General features: G+C 50.6%; 1 protein-coding gene across 1 annotated transcript in view; it reads right to left on the reverse strand.

Moving 5' to 3' along the window:
- The window catches only part of CGN (cingulin), a 75,885-nt gene that overhangs the window by 21,602 nt on the left and 35,328 nt on the right, over window positions 1-18,955 (reverse strand). The window contains exons 4-14 of the mRNA XM_056852740.1: window positions 16,827-16,927; window positions 15,736-15,805; window positions 10,502-10,600; window positions 10,425-10,427; window positions 9,075-9,226; window positions 7,139-7,280; window positions 5,874-6,086; window positions 5,106-5,254; window positions 3,738-3,879; window positions 911-1,123; window positions 27-233 (exon numbers count right to left, since the gene is read on the reverse strand). Of these exons, the coding sequence (XP_056708718.1) occupies window positions 27-233; window positions 911-1,123; window positions 3,738-3,879; window positions 5,106-5,254; window positions 5,874-6,086; window positions 7,139-7,280; window positions 9,075-9,226; window positions 10,425-10,427; window positions 10,502-10,600; window positions 15,736-15,805; window positions 16,827-16,927 (1,491 nt within the window). The remainder of the gene's footprint in view (window positions 1-26; window positions 234-910; window positions 1,124-3,737; window positions 3,880-5,105; window positions 5,255-5,873; window positions 6,087-7,138; window positions 7,281-9,074; window positions 9,227-10,424; window positions 10,428-10,501; window positions 10,601-15,735; window positions 15,806-16,826; window positions 16,928-18,955) is intronic.

Raw genomic sequence — 18,955 nt, forward strand, 5'->3', positions numbered from 1 at the left:
AACTCAAGGCATCGACAGGCCGTTACCTCCAGCTTGGCAACCTTCTCCTTCAGCCTGGCCTCAGTGCTCTGCCAGCCATCAGCAAAGTGCCGGTATTCCTTCAGCTGCGTCTCCAGGCCCAGGATCTTCCGCCGGAGGTCGTCGTTCTCCTCCTGCATCTCCCGCAGGGTGGACTCCACCACCCTCTTCGTTTGTTCCGTTGACTCCTTCTCCCCTTGCAACGCGGCCTTCACCTGCAAGAGGAAGAGTGTGGGTCAAGTTGCTGGCCGAGCTACTAAGCAACTAGTCCTCAAATCTAGAGCGATAAGACTGGTCCATATATAGGGTTGCTAACCTCCAGGTGGTTAATACAAAAGGAATCACCCGCGCTGTGTAGTTACTGAAGGTAAAAACCAGCACGCTGCTCAATATACAGGTAGTGGCAGGAGATCTCCTGCTGTTACAACTGATCTCCAGCCGATATAGATCAGTTCCCCTGGAGAAAATGGCTGCTTTGGCAATTGGACTCTATGGCATTGAAGCCCCTCCCAAAACCCACCCTCCTCAGCCTCCACCCCAAAAACCTCCTGCCCGTGGCGAAAAGGGCCCTGGCAACCCTATCCAAAAGGCCCCAGTGGGAAGACAAGAGTTTTTTTGAGAGCTGTGACTAGCTCAAGGTCACCCAGCAGGCTGCATGTGTAGGAGTGGGGAAACCAACCCGGTGCTCCAGATCAGAGTCCACCGCTCTTAACTACTACACCACGCTGGCTCCTACAGGAGGAAGTCAACAAATGAAACCATGAAGGCATGAGCCCTCTCTGCCCCATCAAGGAGCTCAAGGTGAGGGGGAGGACGATGCGTGGACGTCAGTCTCCCTTTTAAGTTCACAACAGAGCCTCGTGTGTCACGGGTGCTCCCCCAAACTCCTTGCCTTGGCGGCCTCCTCGTAGTCCTTCTGGAGCCTCTGCACGCTCTCCTGGAACTGCCGCTTCAGCTCCTCCACCTCCTGGTCATGGCCAGCCACCTCCTCCTGCAGCGCTGCCTTCAGGGCAGCCAGCTCCCTCTCTCTTTGGCGGACCACCTCGTCCTGGGCCTGCTTCTCCAGGAGCAGCTCCCGCAGCTGATCGCGAGCCTCCCGGAGATCCTGCCAAGGAGGAAGAAGGGGAAGGGGAGAGGAAGGATCAGCAACGCCCCCTGGCGACACGGAAAAACAGGGATTTTTTTTTTAAATTACAGCCAAAGGCCGGCATAAAATATAAAATATACATCCTATGATAAAATTATACAGCTCCCGCTTACAACATCTCGCCCAAACTAATTAATCTGAAAGTTTGCCCATAAGGTCGTTATTCTTCATAAATGCCTTCCGTTTCCAGTAAACATAAGAGCAACATTTTGCTACGGAATATGAAATATAAGTCACCCTGTCTTCCAGTAGATATTCTACCAGAGAGGCCTCTCGAGTGTACAAATCGAGATAGAAGGGGAGTAATTAAACGATTTCTGGCATCATCGTAATGTTCACAATGGAGCAAAATACGTGCTAGAATCTCCACCGTATCCATGGAACAAGAGCATTTGCGTGTTTCTCTTGGGCAATGAAGAAACCGTCCTGAAAGCACAGCAGACGGAAGGGCATCAAATCGGGCCCTCAGAAAAACAGTGTTGCGCTTACCTGTAACTGCCCGGTACAGGATGTTCACCTCATCTTCATGCCGTCCCACATGGGACTGCACAGTAGCCACGAAGATTAAAAACAGGGCTGCACTTTACCTGTAACTGTTGACCATTGAGTGGTCTTCTGTGCAGTCCCACATGGGACTGAACATGCGCAGCAGCTGTCTCTGCATGTGCACACTCCCATGTGGGACTGCACAGAAGCCACGAAGATGAAAAACAGAGTTGCGCTTTACCTGTAACTGTGGTTCATCAAGCGTTCTTTTTCACAGTCCCGCATGGGACTGGCTCTGAGCAGCGGATGTCTCTTCTGTGCAGGCACACATATGGGACTGTGCATGTGTAGAGCCAGCCGCTGTGCATGCGCAGTTCCATTTGGGTCTGCACAGAAGACCACTCAATGGTCAACAGTTACAGGTAAAGTGCAGCCCTGTTTTTAATCTTCATGGCTACTGTGCAGTCCCATGTGGGACTGGATGAAGATGAACCAAACATCCTGGACTGGGCAGCGGTCAAGAAGGGGAAACAAAAGGGATCTTGGAAAGACAGCAATGCTTATCATCTTTACAGGGTATATGAGCTTTCGTGAGTCACAGCTCACTTCTTCAGATATCTGTGACTCACGAAAGGCTGTACCCTGCCAGAAATTTTGTTAGTCTTTAAGGTGCAGCTGGACTCTTGCTCTTTTCTACTGCTACTGACTACCTATCGCGATCAGTCATGTTTACCGTTGAGAATGTTATTCTCAGACAGCAACATGGACATGGTAGCTAAAAAGGCAAATGCAATCTTGGGCTGTATCAACAGAAGTATAGTGTCCAGATCACGCAAAGTGATGGTAACGCTTTACTCTGCTCTGGTTAGTCCTCACCTAGAATACTGTGTTCAGTTTTGGGCACCGCAATTTAAGAAAGATGTAGACAAGCTGGGACGTGTCCAGAGGAGGGCAACAAAGAGGGTGAGGGGTCTGGAGACCAAGTCCTATGAGGAAACGCTGAAGGAGCTGGTTATGTTTAGCCTTGAGAGGAGAAGACTGAGAGGGGATACGATAACCTTCAAGTACTTGAAGGGCTGTCATAGAGAGGAGGGTGCCGAGTTGTTTTCTGTTGCTCCAGAAGGTAGGACCAGAACCAACGGGTTGAAATTAAATCAAAAGAGTTTCCGTCTAGACATTAGGAAGAACTTTCTAACAGTCAGAGTGGTTCCTCAGTAGAACAGGCTTCCTCGGGAGGTGGTGAGTGCTCCTTCCCTGGAGGTTTTTAAGAAGAGGCTAGATGGCCATCTGTCAGCAATGCTGATTTTATGACCTTAGGCAGCTCATGAGAGGGAGGTATCTTGGGAATATTATGGGCATGGAGTAGGGGTCACTGGGAATGGCGGGGGGAGGTAGTTGTGAATTTCCTGCATTGTGAAGGGTTGGACTAGATGATCCTGGTGGTGCCGTCCAACTCTATGATTCTATAATTCTTCTATGATTCTATGACATTGCACAACGGGAAGATGAGCCATGGGCAGAGGCGGGGAGAAGCCGTAAGCCGCAAGACTCAACAAGGAGCTTAGCCCCCCACCCCCACAGCCTCTCCTTGGGCTGCCAACTGAACAGACACAGCACAAAAAGACCACATACACACGCACACACTTCTGGGCAATTAGCAAGAATTTTGTGGTCAAGATAGAAATCTGGGCCGATTTGCTAGCTTACTCAAAGTAAACCCCTACTTGGGGGGATTCATCCTGTCAGCAGCAACAGGTGGGGATCCTGTGGTTGTGATCCATGTGATCCAACCCAATATTTTCATTTATTGAATGTTCTTGAAGTGCACCAATGCCCTTCAAGGTCCATGGAGTTTGACTCCAAAGGTTGAGTTCAGCGTGAAATTGCAGCAAGTAATGACCACCTTCGAAGCAGAGGCTCAAGTCTTCCGTGCCCTGCCTCTGTCAACCAATGGAAACCTTTTGCTGTCAGTTTCCACTACTTGAACCACCCAGGTCTCCGAATTTCCACAATCAAAGAGACGGCAATCCTTATCCCCCATACACGTTTCCACTTGACACAGCGTTGCTTCCCTAGCCCAGCGCACCTTCCGGAGGGAGTCGGCCTCACCGGCAACCCCAGCGCCATTCCGGGCCTGGTCCGCCTCCTGCCGCATCGCCGAGAAGCGCTCACGCGTCTCCTTCAGCTCTTCTTCGAACTCCTCACGCTCCGCCTTCACTTGCAACAACCTGAGGAAGGGAAGAAGGCCCCCCCCGCAATAAACTGAAAGCTATATACACAGTGACGAAACAAAAGGAGGAGAGACCCCGGAAGGGGATGACCCTCTTGGATAAAACAGGCTGCATTCACCCATAGGTCCACCGCTCTAGAAGAAGAAGAGTTGGCTTTTATACCCGGTTTTCTCAACCTTTAAGGAGTCTCAAAGCAGCTTACAATCAACTTCCCTTCCTCTCCCCTTGTGAAGTAGGTGGGGCTGAGAGAGTTCGGAGGGAACTGTGCCTGGCCCAAGGTCACCCAGCTGGCTTCATGGGTAGGAGTGGGGAAACCAACCAGGTTCACCAGATTAGCCTCCACCCTCATGTGGGGGAGTGGAGGAATCAAACCCGGTTCTCCAGATCAGAGTCAACCACTCCAAACCACCGCTCTTAACCACTACACCACGCTGGCTCCCTTTGGGATACTGTCTGCAAAGGGTGAGACCCCTACACTGCAAAATTAAGTCCCACCCCCATTCCGGAAAGGGGGAGAGACTGAACAAAACACATCACAATTCTATCTGAGAGGTATCTGAAAACACAGGGAAAGCCTTAACAGCGTGGGGGTCCTGAGAGAGCAGGTATTAGGTTGTGCTTGGTTTTTGAAGGACATTTCTGGTGGACTCTGATCTGGAGAACTGGGTTTGATTCCCCACTCCACCACATAAATGGCAGATGCTAATTTGGTGAACCAGGCTGGTTTCCCCACTCCTCCACATGAAGCCAGCTGGGTGACCTTGAGCTAGTCACAGCTCTCTCGGCCCCACCTACCTCTGTTGTGGGGAGGGGAAGGGAAGGTGATTGTAAACCGGTTTGATTCTTCCTTAAGTGGTAGAGAAGGTCGGCATATAAAAACCAACTCTTCTTCTTCTGCCTGTAAGTGCTAGAAAGCCCAAACACACAAAAGGCCAAGATTTTTTAAAACGGGGATATATTTTGCAGCCAGGATCCGGCTATGCAGCTTTTCTGCGTCCCTGCAGAATCGCATTTTACACAGAGCGCCAGGCACAAAGATGGTCTGTCGATTCGGCACCTGCCACCTCCCCAGAGTGTAGCAAGTATCCGGTGAGGGTCGTCGCACCTCTTGCACGTGGACAGTGGCTAACTAAGACCTGACTAGACAAGCCATTTGAGGTCCTGATCCCAGTTGGGGAAAAGGGGGGGTTGAGGAGGGATGGGGCGGGAGAAGGGACCCTTACTCCTGCTTGGTGCTCCGCAGGTCGTCCTTGTTCCGTTGAAACATCTCCTTCCAGTGGGAGGCCTCCTCATTGCTCTCCTCCAGCTCCCTCTGGAGGTTTCTCACCACGGAGTTGATCTTCTGCCGCTCAGCCTCCAGGCTGGCCTGATCCTAGACGAGAAGAAAACATAACCCACAAATTTGGTGTGCGTGGTCACAAGATAGAGGGCGGTTTGACTGCATGAGCCTGCCTCCCCGCCCATGACACTCTAGCTTTCTATTTGCAGGGAATGAGGCAGAGGGCGGTTCGACTGGATGATCCCCCTCCCTGTCCCTGACATCCTAGCTTTCTATTTGCAGGGAGTGAGGCAGAGGGCAGTTCGACTGCATGAGCCCCCGTCCCTGACATCATAGCTTTCAATTTGCAGGGAAAGAGGCAGAGGGCAGTTCGACTGCATGAGCCCCCCCCAGTCCATTACACCCTAGCTTTCTATTTGCAGGTAATGAGGCAGAGGGCAGTTCGACTGCATGAGCCCCCGTCCCTGACATCCTAGCTTTCAATTTGCAGGGAAAGAGACAAAGAGTGATTCCACTGCATGAGTCCCCCTCCCTGTTCCTGACACCCTAGCTTTCTATTTGCAGGGAATGAGGCATAGGGCGGTTCGACTGCGTGAGCCCCCACCTGTCACCTGAATTGGGATGGCTTAGACAAAAGGCTGACCTCCCACCCACCCAGCCTGAGAACGAGGCCCTCGTTTTGCCTGCCTGACCCAAAACCGCCCCTTCCCACCTGCGACACATCCTCCATGTTGCGCCGGAGCTGCTCCACGTCCTGCTGGTACTGCTGCCGGAGCCGGTCTAGCTCCTTGTCATGGCTGGCGACCTCCTCCTTCAGGGCCCCCTTCAGCGCCGTCAGCTCCCGTTCCCGCTGGCGCAGCTGATCCTCTTGCTTCTGCTTGGCGCTCAGCACCAGCTCAAGCTCCTCCCGGGTCTCCAGCAGCTCCTGGGCAGGGGGGGGGAGAGAAAGGAGGCCGAAGAGCAGCGGTGAGATCTTTCCGGTGCCCTTCACCGACACGATGAACATTGCGGTGGGCCACCACCAATGAGGCATCGACAGTGGGCAAGAACTAGGGAATTGTGGGAGGATGGTGGCTGGATCCTGAGAATCCACTCTGCTAACAGCAGCCTACTGGGGAAATCACACAACTTTTAATGTCAACGCTAAAGAAATGGAAATGGGTCAAGATTTTCTATTCCTTGGCTCCATCGTTAACCAAAAGGGAGACTGCAGCCAAGAAATCAGAAGGAGGCTGAGACTGGGAAGGGCAGCCGTGAAGGAGCTGGAAAACATTCTGAAGTGTAAGGATGTGTCACTGGCCACCAAGATCAAGTTAATTCATGTCATCGTATGTATGGGTGTGAAAGCTGGACCATGGAGAAAGCTGACAGGAAGAAAACTCATTCATTTGAAATGTGGTGCAGGAGATTTTTATGGATACTGTGGACTACCACAAAAGACAAATCAGTGGGTTCTAGATCAAATCAAGAGGAAGAAGAAGAGTTGGTTTCTATACCCCAATTTTCTCTACCTTTTAAGGAGTCTCAAAGGGGCTTAGTCTCCTTCCTTTCCTCCCCCAAGAGACACCTTGTGAGATAGGTGGGGCTGAAAGAGTTCAGAGAGAACTGTGACTAGCCCAAGGTCACCCTGAAGGCTTCATATGGAGAGGGGAATCAAACCCAGTTCTCCAGATTAGAGTCTGCCGCTCATGTGGAGGAGTGAGGAATCGAACCTGGTTCTCCAGATTAGAGCCCGATGCTCTTAACCACTACACCATGCTGGCTCTCATCTCCTTATTTATTCATCGCCTTATTTATGGCATCTCCTTATTTATTCATGTGGCCATTTCTATCCCACTTCGTCATCTGAGAGCGGGCTCGCCAGATAGCTCCCGAGATAAAAGCAAAACCCGAATCTCATCAGCACAGGGAGTCTCCGTTGCAAAGAGCTCCCGGTATCGCTCCAGAGCCCCGCAGGAGTTGAGAGGAGCCCCCTACCTGTAGCAGGGCTTCCCGACTAGGGGGATCCCCCGAGGGCTCCCGGAAGCGGTCAAGCGCTTCCTGCATCTCCGTCAGCTGCTCTTCCAAGTCGGCCACCTTCGCATCCGTCTGGTCTTTGAGCATTTTCGCCTCTTTCAGCCTGCAAATTTTTTAAACAAACAAACAAACAAACCAAGAATCTTTATCTTCTGAACTGCGCACAGAGCAGAGCCTGGACTCGAAGAAGAAGAAGAGTTGGTTTTTATATGCCGACTTTACCACTTAAGGGAGAATCAAACCGGCTTACAATCGCCTTCCCTTCCCCTCCCCACAACAGACACCCTGTGAGGTCGGTGGGGCTGAGAGAGCTCTAAGAGAGCTGTGACTAGCCCAAGGTCACCCAGCTGGCTTCATGTGGAGGAGTGGGGAAACAAACCCAGTTCACCAGATTACCCTCCACTGCTCATGTGGAGGAATCGAACCTGGTTCTCCAGAACAGAGTCCACCGCTCCAAACCACCACTCTTAACCACTACGCCATACTGGTCTCTGAGCAAATGCATTTTAACACCACACTCTTCCCTCCCCGCCTCCTCAAAAATAAAAGTGTCCTGGGAGGTTAGTGGTGTTTCCAAAGACAACCCTACAATAAAACAATATTGAGGCCTCAGAGAACCGTCATGGAGGCTCTTGGTGGGTGCCGCGTGACGCGGAAAAGGTACTGGACCTGATCTGCCTGCCAAAGTTAATGGAAGAGTCAAACCTTCCCATTCTGGCAGGGGTCTCGAGGACACTGTTGTATTTGCACAAAGTCAAAGTGTGCCTCCTGATTTATTTATCATTTTAACATGCTTCTTACAGGGATGGGTTAGTGAAATTTAACGCTTCACCCTGCCCTATGTGATCTAACACACACACAGCCAGCCATTGAAAGAAAAACAGATTCTCAACAAACTGTCTTTTCGCATGGGACCTCAACGGCCCTCTGAAGCAATACGGCTTCAAGGTCTAGAAGGAGGAGGAGGAGGAGAAGAGTTGGTTTTTATTTACCGACTTTCTCTACCACTTAAGGGAGACTCAAACTGGCCTACAATCACCTCCCCTTCCACTCCCCACAACAGATATCCTGTGAGGTAGGTGGAGCTGAGAGAGTGTGACTAGCCCAAGGTCACCCAGCTGGCTTCATGTGGAGGAGTGGGGAAACAAATCCACTTCACCAGATTAGAGACCACTACTCATGTGGAAGAGCGAGGAATCAAACCTGGTTCTCCAGATTAGAGTCCACTGCTCCAAACCACCACTTTTAACCACTATACCACGCTGTCTCAAGGGATACTCAAGCTGTACAAAAGCAGTAAAGGTATATCTACCTAACCAGCTCCACCAGGGGCTCTTTTGTTTTGAGCGAGCCAGCATGGTGTAGTGGTTAAGAGCGGTGGTTTGGAGCGGTGGACTCTGGAGAACAGGGCTTGATTCCCCACTCCTCCACATGAGCGGCGGAGGCTAATCTGGTGAACCGGGTTGGTTTCCCCACTCTGGCTGGGTGACCTTGGGCTAGTTACAGCTCTCTCAGAGCTCTCTCAGCCCCACTTACCTCACAGGGTGTCTGCTGTGGAGAGGGGAAGGGAAGGTGATTGTAAGCTGGTTTACACTGTCCTTCTGTTACTGTTACTCCTCTGAGGATGCCTGCCACAGCTGCTGGCGAAACGTCAGGAAAGAAAATACCAAGACCATGGTCACACAGCCCGGATAACCTACAAGAACCAATGAACTCTGACCGTGAAAGCCTTCGACAATATTTTGTAAGCTGGTTTGATTTTCTCTTAAGTGGCAGAGAAAGTTGGCATATAAAAACCGACTCTTTTTCATCATCCATCGGAGAATTCATTCTCCCCTCTCCCCATAGCCCCCCATCCAGGCTACAAAGATCCAGAGGGTGGGAAAAGCCTACTCACTCCTTCAGGCTGCTCTGCAGTTCCTGCGTCTTCTTCTCAAAGGCCTCCCGAAGCCGACGGCATTCCTCCTCTGACTCCTCCAGGCGGATCTCCAGGTTGCGGGGGGCGCCATTTCGCCGGCTGTCTTGCGACACTTCCAACCGCTGGCGGAGCTGTGTGGATATTATTTTTCAAACGCAAACAGAGTGAGGGAAACAAGGAATCTCGGCATACACTGTGCCAGAAGGCAGCGACCGGCACCTTTTACCAGAGTTCTGGGATTACCCAGAAGCCCCTGTTTAAACACGATGGGACAGATGGCTACTGAGGGCGGATACCATTTATGTTACGGTATTTATAATCCGCCTTTCTCACTGGGACTCAAGGCGGATTACACAGAGCGAGTCAAGGCAATCGACATGATGGGGCATTCAATAAACAACGAAACAGGATTTGGGTTGTAGAGCCAACCAGAAGTCTCAAAAACAGAGCTGAAGCTAAGAGTGTTAACATGACACATTAAGAGGTGCAAAAATGACATTAGGATCCGACTTACAATAAGATATACACAGCTGTATAGACCAGAGTCCCCAATAATTTGTCCAAGTCACTTTGTGTGTGGTCAGGAAGCAATTTTCCTCAAGGCCAGATTGGCCAGGGATCCTGGAGGGTTTTTTTTTTACCATCTTCGGGGCATGGAGTAGGGGTCACTGGGGGTATGTGGGGGAGGGTAGTTGTAAATTTCCTGCATTGTGCAGGGGGGTTGGACTAGATGAACCTGGTGGTCCCTTCCAACTCTATGATTCTATGAACCATTTGGTATTAAAAAAGATAAAGGTCCCCTGTGCAAGCACCGGGTCATTCCTGACCCATGGGGTGACATCACATCCCGACGTTTCCTAGGCAGACTTTGTTTACGGGGTGGTTTGCCAGTGCCTTCCCCAGTCATCTTCCCTTTACCCCCAGCAAGCTGGGTACTCATTTTACTGACCTTGAAAGGATGGAAGGCTGAATCAACCTTGAGCCAGCAGCTACCTGAAACCGACTTCCGTTGGGATCAAACTCAGCTCGTGAGCAGAGCGTGGACTGCAGTACTGCAGCTTACCACTCTGCGCCATGGGGCTTTATATTTACCTGTCCAGAAAAGCCCTCTTGAATAATAAGTTTTGCGTGGTTTGCGGAAAGCCAGGAAAGTGGGAGCTTTCCTGACCTCCTCAGGCAGGTCATTCCACAAGGTGAGGGCCACAACGGAGAAGGGATGTGTTGATTTTGCATTTGGAGGGGCAAAGATGGCAGGCCCCGAAAGAAAGGAAAATACCCCTGCAGATGAATGTACGGCCAGCTCCATCTACCCAAGAAAGCAAAAGATACTTGCTGGATGCTTTTCCCCGAGCCCTACGGCACGTTCCCTTCCCTTGGCGTCTACCAGGGAGAAGATCCGACCTCACCTTGGTCTCCTCGTCCAGTTTGTGCTGCAGCTCTTCGAACTTCCGCTGCAGCTCGCTGGGCTGGGGCAGGGAAGATCTCGAATCCGCCGAAGGAATGGCCTTCCCCAAAGAAAGCAAGGGAATTAAAAAAAAAACCCACATCAGATCAGGGACTGGCGGACATCATAGACTAACAGTCCGGGGATTCCAGAAATCCCATCACCTCTGACTTTTCCAAGTCCAGCTTCAAGCAAAAGGCTATTTGAAAATGAAGCTCTGGCATCTAACATTCTCCTTCCTAACTTCCTTTGTCATCCAAACTTATTCTATACCATCATGAACACATGAAGCTGCCTTCTACTGAATCAGACCCTTGGTCCATCGAAGTCAGTATTGTCTACTCAGACCGGCAGCAGCTCTCCAGGGTCTCAGGCAGGGGTCTTTCACATCACCTACTTGCCTGGTCCCTTTAACTGGAGATGCTGGGGATTGAACCTGGGACCGTCTGCATGCTAAGCAGAGGCTCTACCACTGAGTCACGGCCCCTCAATTTTATATCCGGACTTGTACTTCAGCTCTCGTTGATTCTGTGGTAAAGGTCCAGTTCCAATAATTAACGAAGGGTGTCCATCGCTGGTCGAAGATCTTTTTGCGTTTGCCTTGCTTACACATAGCTATTTTTGTCCACTAACATTATATTCCAAATCCTCCAGGTCCAGTAATCCAAACTTGATAGACCTAACAATTCCCAATGCTTTACCACCAGCGATCTGGCTGTAACCAGGAGCTGCCATACCAAACGGCAAACATTATTTTGGCAATTTATCTGCATTAAAATCGTAACAAACAAATCAGAGGGGACAAAGAAACATTGATGTTTTGTAACACTTTCCCAAAATCCTCAAATTGATGGACAACCCCACTATAAATAATACATTGTACAGACTTCCTTTCTATGTTAGTATGTTGTTGTTGTTATTATTATTTTATCCCGACCGGGACGGTCCAGGCTAGCTCGATCTTGTCAGTTCTCAGAAGCTAAGCAGGGTTGGCCCTGGTTAGTACCGTGTACTTGGATGGGAGACCAAGGACTTCCACCACGGAAATCCAGAATCACTATGCACAGGAAGGCAATGGCAAATTACCTGTTAATCTCTTGCCAGCGTGGCATAGAGAACATAGGCTAAGAGCGGTGGTTTGGAGCGGTGGACTCTGATCTGGAGAACTGGGTTTGATTCCCCACTCCTCCACATGAGCGGCGGAGGCTAAAATGGTGAACTGGATTTGTTTCCCCACTCTTCCACATGAAGCCAGCTGGGTGACCTTGGGCTAGTCACAGCTCTCTCAGCCCCACCTACCTCACAGGGAGTCTGTTGTGGGGAGGAGAAGGGAAGGTGATTGTAAGCCGGTTTGGGTGTCCCTTAAGTGGTAGAGGAAGTCAGATTATAAAAACCAACTCTTCTTCTGCCTTGAAAACCCGACTGGGTCACCATAAATCAGCTGGGACTTGATGGCACTTTCCACCCCCCCAAGTCCCACCCCACATCAATCTGCATGCTGACGAATCGCTAGGCTTCTGCTCCGGCGCCCACTGCTCACTGCAAAGGATTCTGGGGAGTGCTTAGGAACATGCTCTCGGCTGTCTCTGGATATTGCCCAAATGTGTCCTCAGGTGATCCAAGAATGTCCTTTCAAACCACATCACCAGTCTCCTCAATTGCCCAGTGCATGTATTTATATGCTTGAGAGCAGTGCCATGTTTAGAGCGTCAGATTAGGATCTGAGAGAGTTGGCTACAAATCCCCATGGCCCCATAAGGCTTACTCAGTAGGGCTGCCAACCTCCCGGTGGTGGCTGGACATCTCCTGCTATCTCCAGGCAACAGAGATCAGTTCACCTGGAGAAAACAGCCACTTTGCAAAGGTGAATCTATGGCTCTGAAGTCCCTTCCCTCCCCAAACCCCGCTCTCCTCAGGCTTCACCCCCAAAATCTCCAGGTATTCCCCAACCTAGAGCTGGCAACCCTATTACTCAGGCCAGTCAACTTTGTCTCTTGGCCTATCCCCACCTCACAGGGCTGTGGAGAGGTTAAAACGGAGGTGTTGGGAAACCAGGTTTGTATACCGCTCTGAGCTCTCTGGGCAAAGTGTGGGATAAAAAATGGAAATCCCTTGCAAAAACCTATGGCGGATCGCCAGGAAAGCTGCCAGGGAATCTGCAGTTCCCAGAACATCAATGAACCCTTGCTAGCTAAGCAGTGGGAACATGCTGCGGGTCTTAATTAAAGTCGTAATAAATCAATAAGAAGACAGTTAATCATCTGGAGAGAAAGAAAAGACTGAACGCGGCATTTGAAGTTTCGATTGGGTAATTCACGAACTCAGCCACACCTTTGAGTACCTTAAAGGGGCTGATGCGGAGCAGGTGGGGACTGTAAAAATGGGACATGTTGCCATTCTGATCGTTCCTTGGCAACCTTGATTTTAAATACAACAGGCATCCTGTACGCACGGGCACACTCTCCTAGCCCTGTTCATTTTGGTAGGGCTACCACTCATAGAATTGGAAGGGACCACCAGGGTCATCTAGTCCAACCCCCTGTACAATGCAGGAATTTCACAACTATCTCCCCCCACACACCCCATGACCCCTACTCTATGCCCAGAAAATGGCCAAGATGCCCTCCTTCTCATGAACTGCCTCTCATGATCTGCCTGAGGTCACAGAATCAACATTGCTGACAGAGGGCCATCTAGTCTCTGCTTAAAAACTTCCAAGGAAGGAGCACTTACCACCTCCCGAGGAAGCCTGTTCCACTGAGGAACCGCTCTGTTAGAAAATTCTTCCTAATATCTAGATGGACACTCCTCTGATTTAATTTCAACCCGTTGGTTCTGGTCCGACCTTCTGGGGCCTGACCTTGATGGCCCAGGCTAGCCCAATCTTGTCAGATCCTAGAAGCTAAGCAAGGTCGGCCCTGGTCTTTGGATGGGAGTCCACCGAGGAAGTCCGGGGTCGCTACGCAGAGGCAGGCAAGGGCAAACCACAAAAGAACATAAGAAAGGCCCTACTGGATCAGACCAAGGCCCATCAAGTCCAGCAGTCTGTTCACACAATGGCCAAGCAGGTGCCTCTAGGAAGCCCACAAGCAAGACGACTGCAGCAGCAGCATCCTGGCTGTGTTCCACAGCACCTAAGATAAAAGGCATGCTCCTCTGGAGAGAATAGGTATGCATCATGACTAGTATACATTTTGACGAGTAGCCATGAATACCCCTTTCCTCCATGAACACGACCACTCCCCTCCTAAGCCTTCCAAGTTGGCAGCCATCACGACATCCTGGGGCAGGGAGTTCCACCATTTAATTATGCGTTGTGTGAAGAAATACTTCCTTTTATCTGTTTTAAATCTCTCTCCCTCCAGCTTCAGCAGATGACCCCGTGTTCTAGTATTGTGAGAGAAGGAGAAAAGCTTCTCCCTGTCCACTCTCTCCAAACTATGCATAATTTTATAGACCTCTATCATGTCTCCCCTTAACCGCCTTCTTTCCAAGCTGAACAGCCTTAAGCGTTTTAACCGCTCCTCACAGGCCAGTTGTTCTAGTCCCCTGATCATTTTGGTTGCTCTTTTCTGCACCTTCTCAAGCTCCGCAATATCCATTTTTAGGTGTGGTGACCAAAACTGTACGCAGTATTCCAAGAGTGGTCTCACCATAGATTTGGACAAGGGCAGTATGATAGCAGCAGTTTTATTCTCTATTCCTTGTCTAATTATGGCCAGCATGGGATTTGCCTTTTTCACAGAAGCCCAGGTTAGTCTTTGGAAGTCCGGGGTCGCTACGCAGAGGCAGGCAAGGGCAACCATCTCTGAATATCTTTGGCCTTAACCTGGATGGCTCAGGCTAGCCTGATCTTGGAAGCTAAGCAGGGTTGGCCCTGATTAGTACTAGGATGGGAGACCACCGAAGAGGTCCAGGGTTGCTACGAAGAGGCATGCGAGGGCAAACAAAAACCTTTGTTTGTCTCCTGCCTTGAAAACCCTACGGAGTCGCCACAAGTCAGTAAAGCCACCCCCCCCGGTGCCAACTGCGATCGAGAGGCCCATCACCCCTTTGAGAAAAAAGAGGAAGGAGGAGACGTGCAGGCCGGTTCTTGCTGGGAAAAAGGGCTTTTGTAGGAGCTGCTGGTGTCGGCAAGACTTACAGGGAGAAATCCAGCCGAGGAGGAGAGGTACAGGGGAAAGATAAGCACCACACTGCCATTGGAAGGATAACCCTCCCCCTGCCCAGGAGCCTTCTCAAATTGCCCTCCCAGAGGGGGCTGCTGCAGTCCCACAACGTTCCCTCTTTACACTCTGGAAGGGACAGAAGAAGAGAAACGGAACATAGAAACATAGAGCTGGAAGGGACCTCCAGGGTCATCTAGTCCAACCCCAAGTAACAACGCAGGAAACTGCACAACTACCTCCCCTCCATTCTCCCAGTGACCCCTACTCCATGCCCAGAAGATCCTCCTCCAATCCTTCAGGATCCCTGGCCAATCTGGGCTGGAGGAAAATTGCTTCCTGACCCCAAAGTGGCGATTGGCACTACCCAGGGCATGCAAGAAAGGGCCACGAGAGCCAAACCCCGGCTCATCCCTTCCCGCCCGCCCTCTCATTATCTGCCTACGTTCACAGAATCAGCATTGCTGACAGATGGCCATCTAGCCTCTGCTTAAAAACCTCCAAAGGAGGAGAGCCCACCACCTCCAGAGGAAGCCTGTTCCACCGGGGAGCCGCTCTAACTGTCAGAAAGTTCTTTCTAATGTTTAGCCGAAAACCCTTTTGATTTCATTTCCACCCGTCAGTTCTGGCCTGACCGTCTGGGGAGACAGAAAATAACAGAATACACAAATCTCTCAAGGATCTTCTCCCCTGCCTGCCTCAAAGTCAGAAGAAGGAGGAGGAGGAGGAAGAGGAGGAGGGAGGAGGAGGAGGAGGGAGAAGAAGAAGGAAGAAGAGTTGTTTTTTATATGCCAACTTTCTCTGCCACTTAAGGATAAAACCAGCCTACAATCACCTTCCCTTCCCCCTCCCCACAACAGCCACCCTTTGAGTTAGGTAAGGCTGAGAGAGCTGTGACTAGCCCAAGGTCACCCAGCTGCCTTTGTATGTAGAAGCGGGGAACCAAAGCCAGTTCACCAAATTAGCCTCCTCTTGCTCTAGAGGCCCAGGCACGAAAAGCGCAGCGCCCACCCCACCCCCCCAGACTTACAGCCAGTGCTTGGATTTTCTCAAAAACAAGGTCGGTTTTCCTCTTCACGGAGCTTTCACTTTCTGTGCTCCTGAAAGACAAAAAATGCAGACGAAGCCATCGTGTCAGAAGCGACAGTCTGCACCCCGCTTGCATAAACCACACGGCTCCACCATCTCTCTCTCACTAGTCCTTACACGTGCAACCACTCACCAGGATGCCTGCGTGGCGCTTCCCCCCCCTGCCTCCACCCACCCCCCAGAGTGGTGTAGTCATTAAGAGCGGTGGACTCTAATCAGGAGAACCGGGTTCGATTCCCCACTCCTCCACATGAAGCCAGCTGGGTGACCTTGGGCTAGTCACAGTTCTCTCCGAACTCTCTCAGCCCCACCTACCTCATAAGGTGTCTGTTGTGGGGAGAGGAAGGGAAGGAGACTGTAAACTGGTTTGAGCCACCTTAAAAGGCAGAGAAGATCGGGGTATAAAAACCAACTCTTCTTCTTCATCTGTCTTGCCTGTGAGGGCTTTGACAAGACCCCTTGGCCCCCCTCCCTGACTAATACGAAGTCTAGGCTGATGCAACTGGATTCAATGCAGACATTCCCCCCATTTCCCCCTTCTTCCACCTCCCTCCCCTCCCCTCGCTCTGCCGTCTCATTTTTGACTGTAAGCTCCTTGGGGCAGAGACCTTGCACTTATGAACGTACTATATGCCTGGATGAGAAATAATAATAATAATAAAAACCATAAATAATAAAATCCAGGTTAAAAGATGTTTCTGCTTACTTGGGCTATAGGAAGCAGAATCAATTTTTATTAATTAATTTAAAAAAAATGTTTTACATTTTTTAAAATGTAATTCATTTGTACCCCGCCTTTCTCCCCAATGGGGACTCAAAGCAACTGATGTCATTCTCCTCTCCTCTTTTTTTTATCCTCACAACAACCTTGCAAGGATGCTTAGGCTGAGAGGATGCGACTGGCCAAAGGTCACCCAGCGAGCTTCCGTGGCGGCCAAGGGTTGCAAAGTCAGCGCTGATGAGCCCTGGCTAAAATCCAAAGTCTGAAAGGCTGCATCCTCCTTCCCTCCTGCCCCACCCTGGAACACTCACCCATCCTTCAAGATCCCGTAGATCAGCGCCTTCGTATGCTCGCTGCTCCCTGGCTGGGAGAGCTCCCGTTGGTCCTTCAGAAGGTCCGGGGTGGACTTCAGCTGCAAGAAATGAGCGAGGGTAAGCCCTAGCTGCAAACGGCAGGAGGAGGAGAGAGGGAAGAAACAGACCACGTCACTAGCGCCGAGGCAGGAAGCACCGCACCAGCCACTGATAAAGGGGAGGGGACGTGACTCAGTGGCAGAGCATCTGCTTTGCATGCAGAAGGTCCCAGGTTCAATCCCCGGCATCTCCAGTTAAAGGAACTAGGCGGTTAGGTGATGTGAAACAGCCTTGCCTGAGACCCTGGAGAGCAGCTGCTGGTCTGAGCAGACTATACTGACTTTGATGGACCAAGGCTCTGATTCAGTATACGGCAGCTTCATGTGTTCATCTCTTTAGGGGAGGGGCGATGGCTTGGTGGTAGAGCATCTGCTTGGCATGCAGAGGGTCCCGGGTTCAATCCCCAATATCTCCAGTTAAAGGGACCAGGCAAGTAGGTGATGTGAAAGACCCCTGCCTGAGACCCTGGAGGGCCGCTGCCGGTCTGAGTAGACAGTACTGACTTGGATTGACCAAGGGTCTGATTCAGTTATAGGGCAGCTTCATGTGTTCAATGGTTTAAGATGTGGGATGGGAAAAGGATGGAGAATGTATCACTCTGTGTATGGGAAATGTTATAGCGTTTGGAAGCCTGTTTTTAGTGGGAGGGGGACCGCCTCTGGGGACTCAGAGGTCGATTGCAACGTCCAGAGGACATGAGATATTCCCAGTCAGCTCACATTACTCCATTTCTGCAGTAGTTGCACTGGCTCCCAATTAGTCTCCAGATCCAATTCAAGGTGTCTGACATTAACCTTTAAAGTCCTTAACAGTCTGGAACCGCCTCTCCCATTGCAACCCTTCACACGCCCTTCAGTCCTTCAAGGGAAGGGCCTTCTCAGTTGTAGCCCCTACCCCGTGGAATGAAGAAGAAGAGTTGGTTTTTATACCCTGATTTCTTCTACCTTTAAGGAGTCTCAAACCGGCTTACAACCTCCTTCCTTTCCTCTCCCCACAACAGACACCTTGTGAGGTAGGTGAGCTGAGAGAGTTTGGAGAGAATTGTGACTAGCCCAAGGTCGACTAGCTGGCTTCATGTGGTGGAGTGGGGCTGCCTTCACTGGACTCCAAGCATCGCGCCTGGCTCACCGCTCAGTCTACGCTTCCGCGACCCATTTCCTGGCTCTACGCTTTCTCCCCTTTGCAGCCCCCAAGGCATGGAACTCCCCCCCCAAAAAAAACCCACTGAGAGAGCAACCCCAAAGTAGGTCTGACCAGCATCCAACTCAAATATATTCAGTGGGGCTTACTCCCAGGAAAGCGGGCTTAGGACTGCACTGTGAGTTGGCCTCTTGCATCTGACTTGAAGAAGTCATCAAAGACTTTTCTTTATTCCTCGGGAGGTGGTAAGCTCTCCTTCCCTGGAGGTTTTTAAGCAGAGGCTAGATGGCCATCTGTCAGCAATGCTGATTCTATGACCTTAGGCAGACGATGAGAGGTAGGGCACCTTGGCCATCTTCTGGGTGTGGAACGCTGATTCTATTCTATGATATATTTTATCCCCTCTCTCATTTTTTTCTTTTCCATTTATGTTCTCCCTTCATATTTACATTATACAGGCTGTACCGCTACTTTTTTTCTCCACTGAAATCCAACCCAGCCAGTGAAAAAAATTCCCTTCCCTGCTACCTCTTTTCATAATTCTTCATATCGTGAGCCTGCGGATCAGGGACCCTCTGGGTCACAATTCCCGTACAGCACCGAGAATAGAATCATAGAGTTGGAAGGGGCCATACAGGCCATCTAGTCCAACCCCCTGCTCAATGCAGGATCAGCCCACAGCATCCCTGACAAGTGTTTGTCCAGCCTCTGCTTAAAGTCTGCCAGTGAGGGGGAGCTCATAGGCACCTCTGTAAATAATAAATGTTGCATTGCACAAACTAATATGCATGTTGGCAATGTGGGTAAAAGGCGACAGTCCTTATACATATGTTTTGGCAATGTCTAGAAGTGAAAACATTCTGGCCTAAGATACTTACAGAAATCTA

Source organism: Euleptes europaea, chromosome 7 (genome assembly GCF_029931775.1).
Source record: "Euleptes europaea isolate rEulEur1 chromosome 7, rEulEur1.hap1, whole genome shotgun sequence".
NCBI lineage: Eukaryota > Metazoa > Chordata > Lepidosauria > Squamata > Sphaerodactylidae > Euleptes > Euleptes europaea.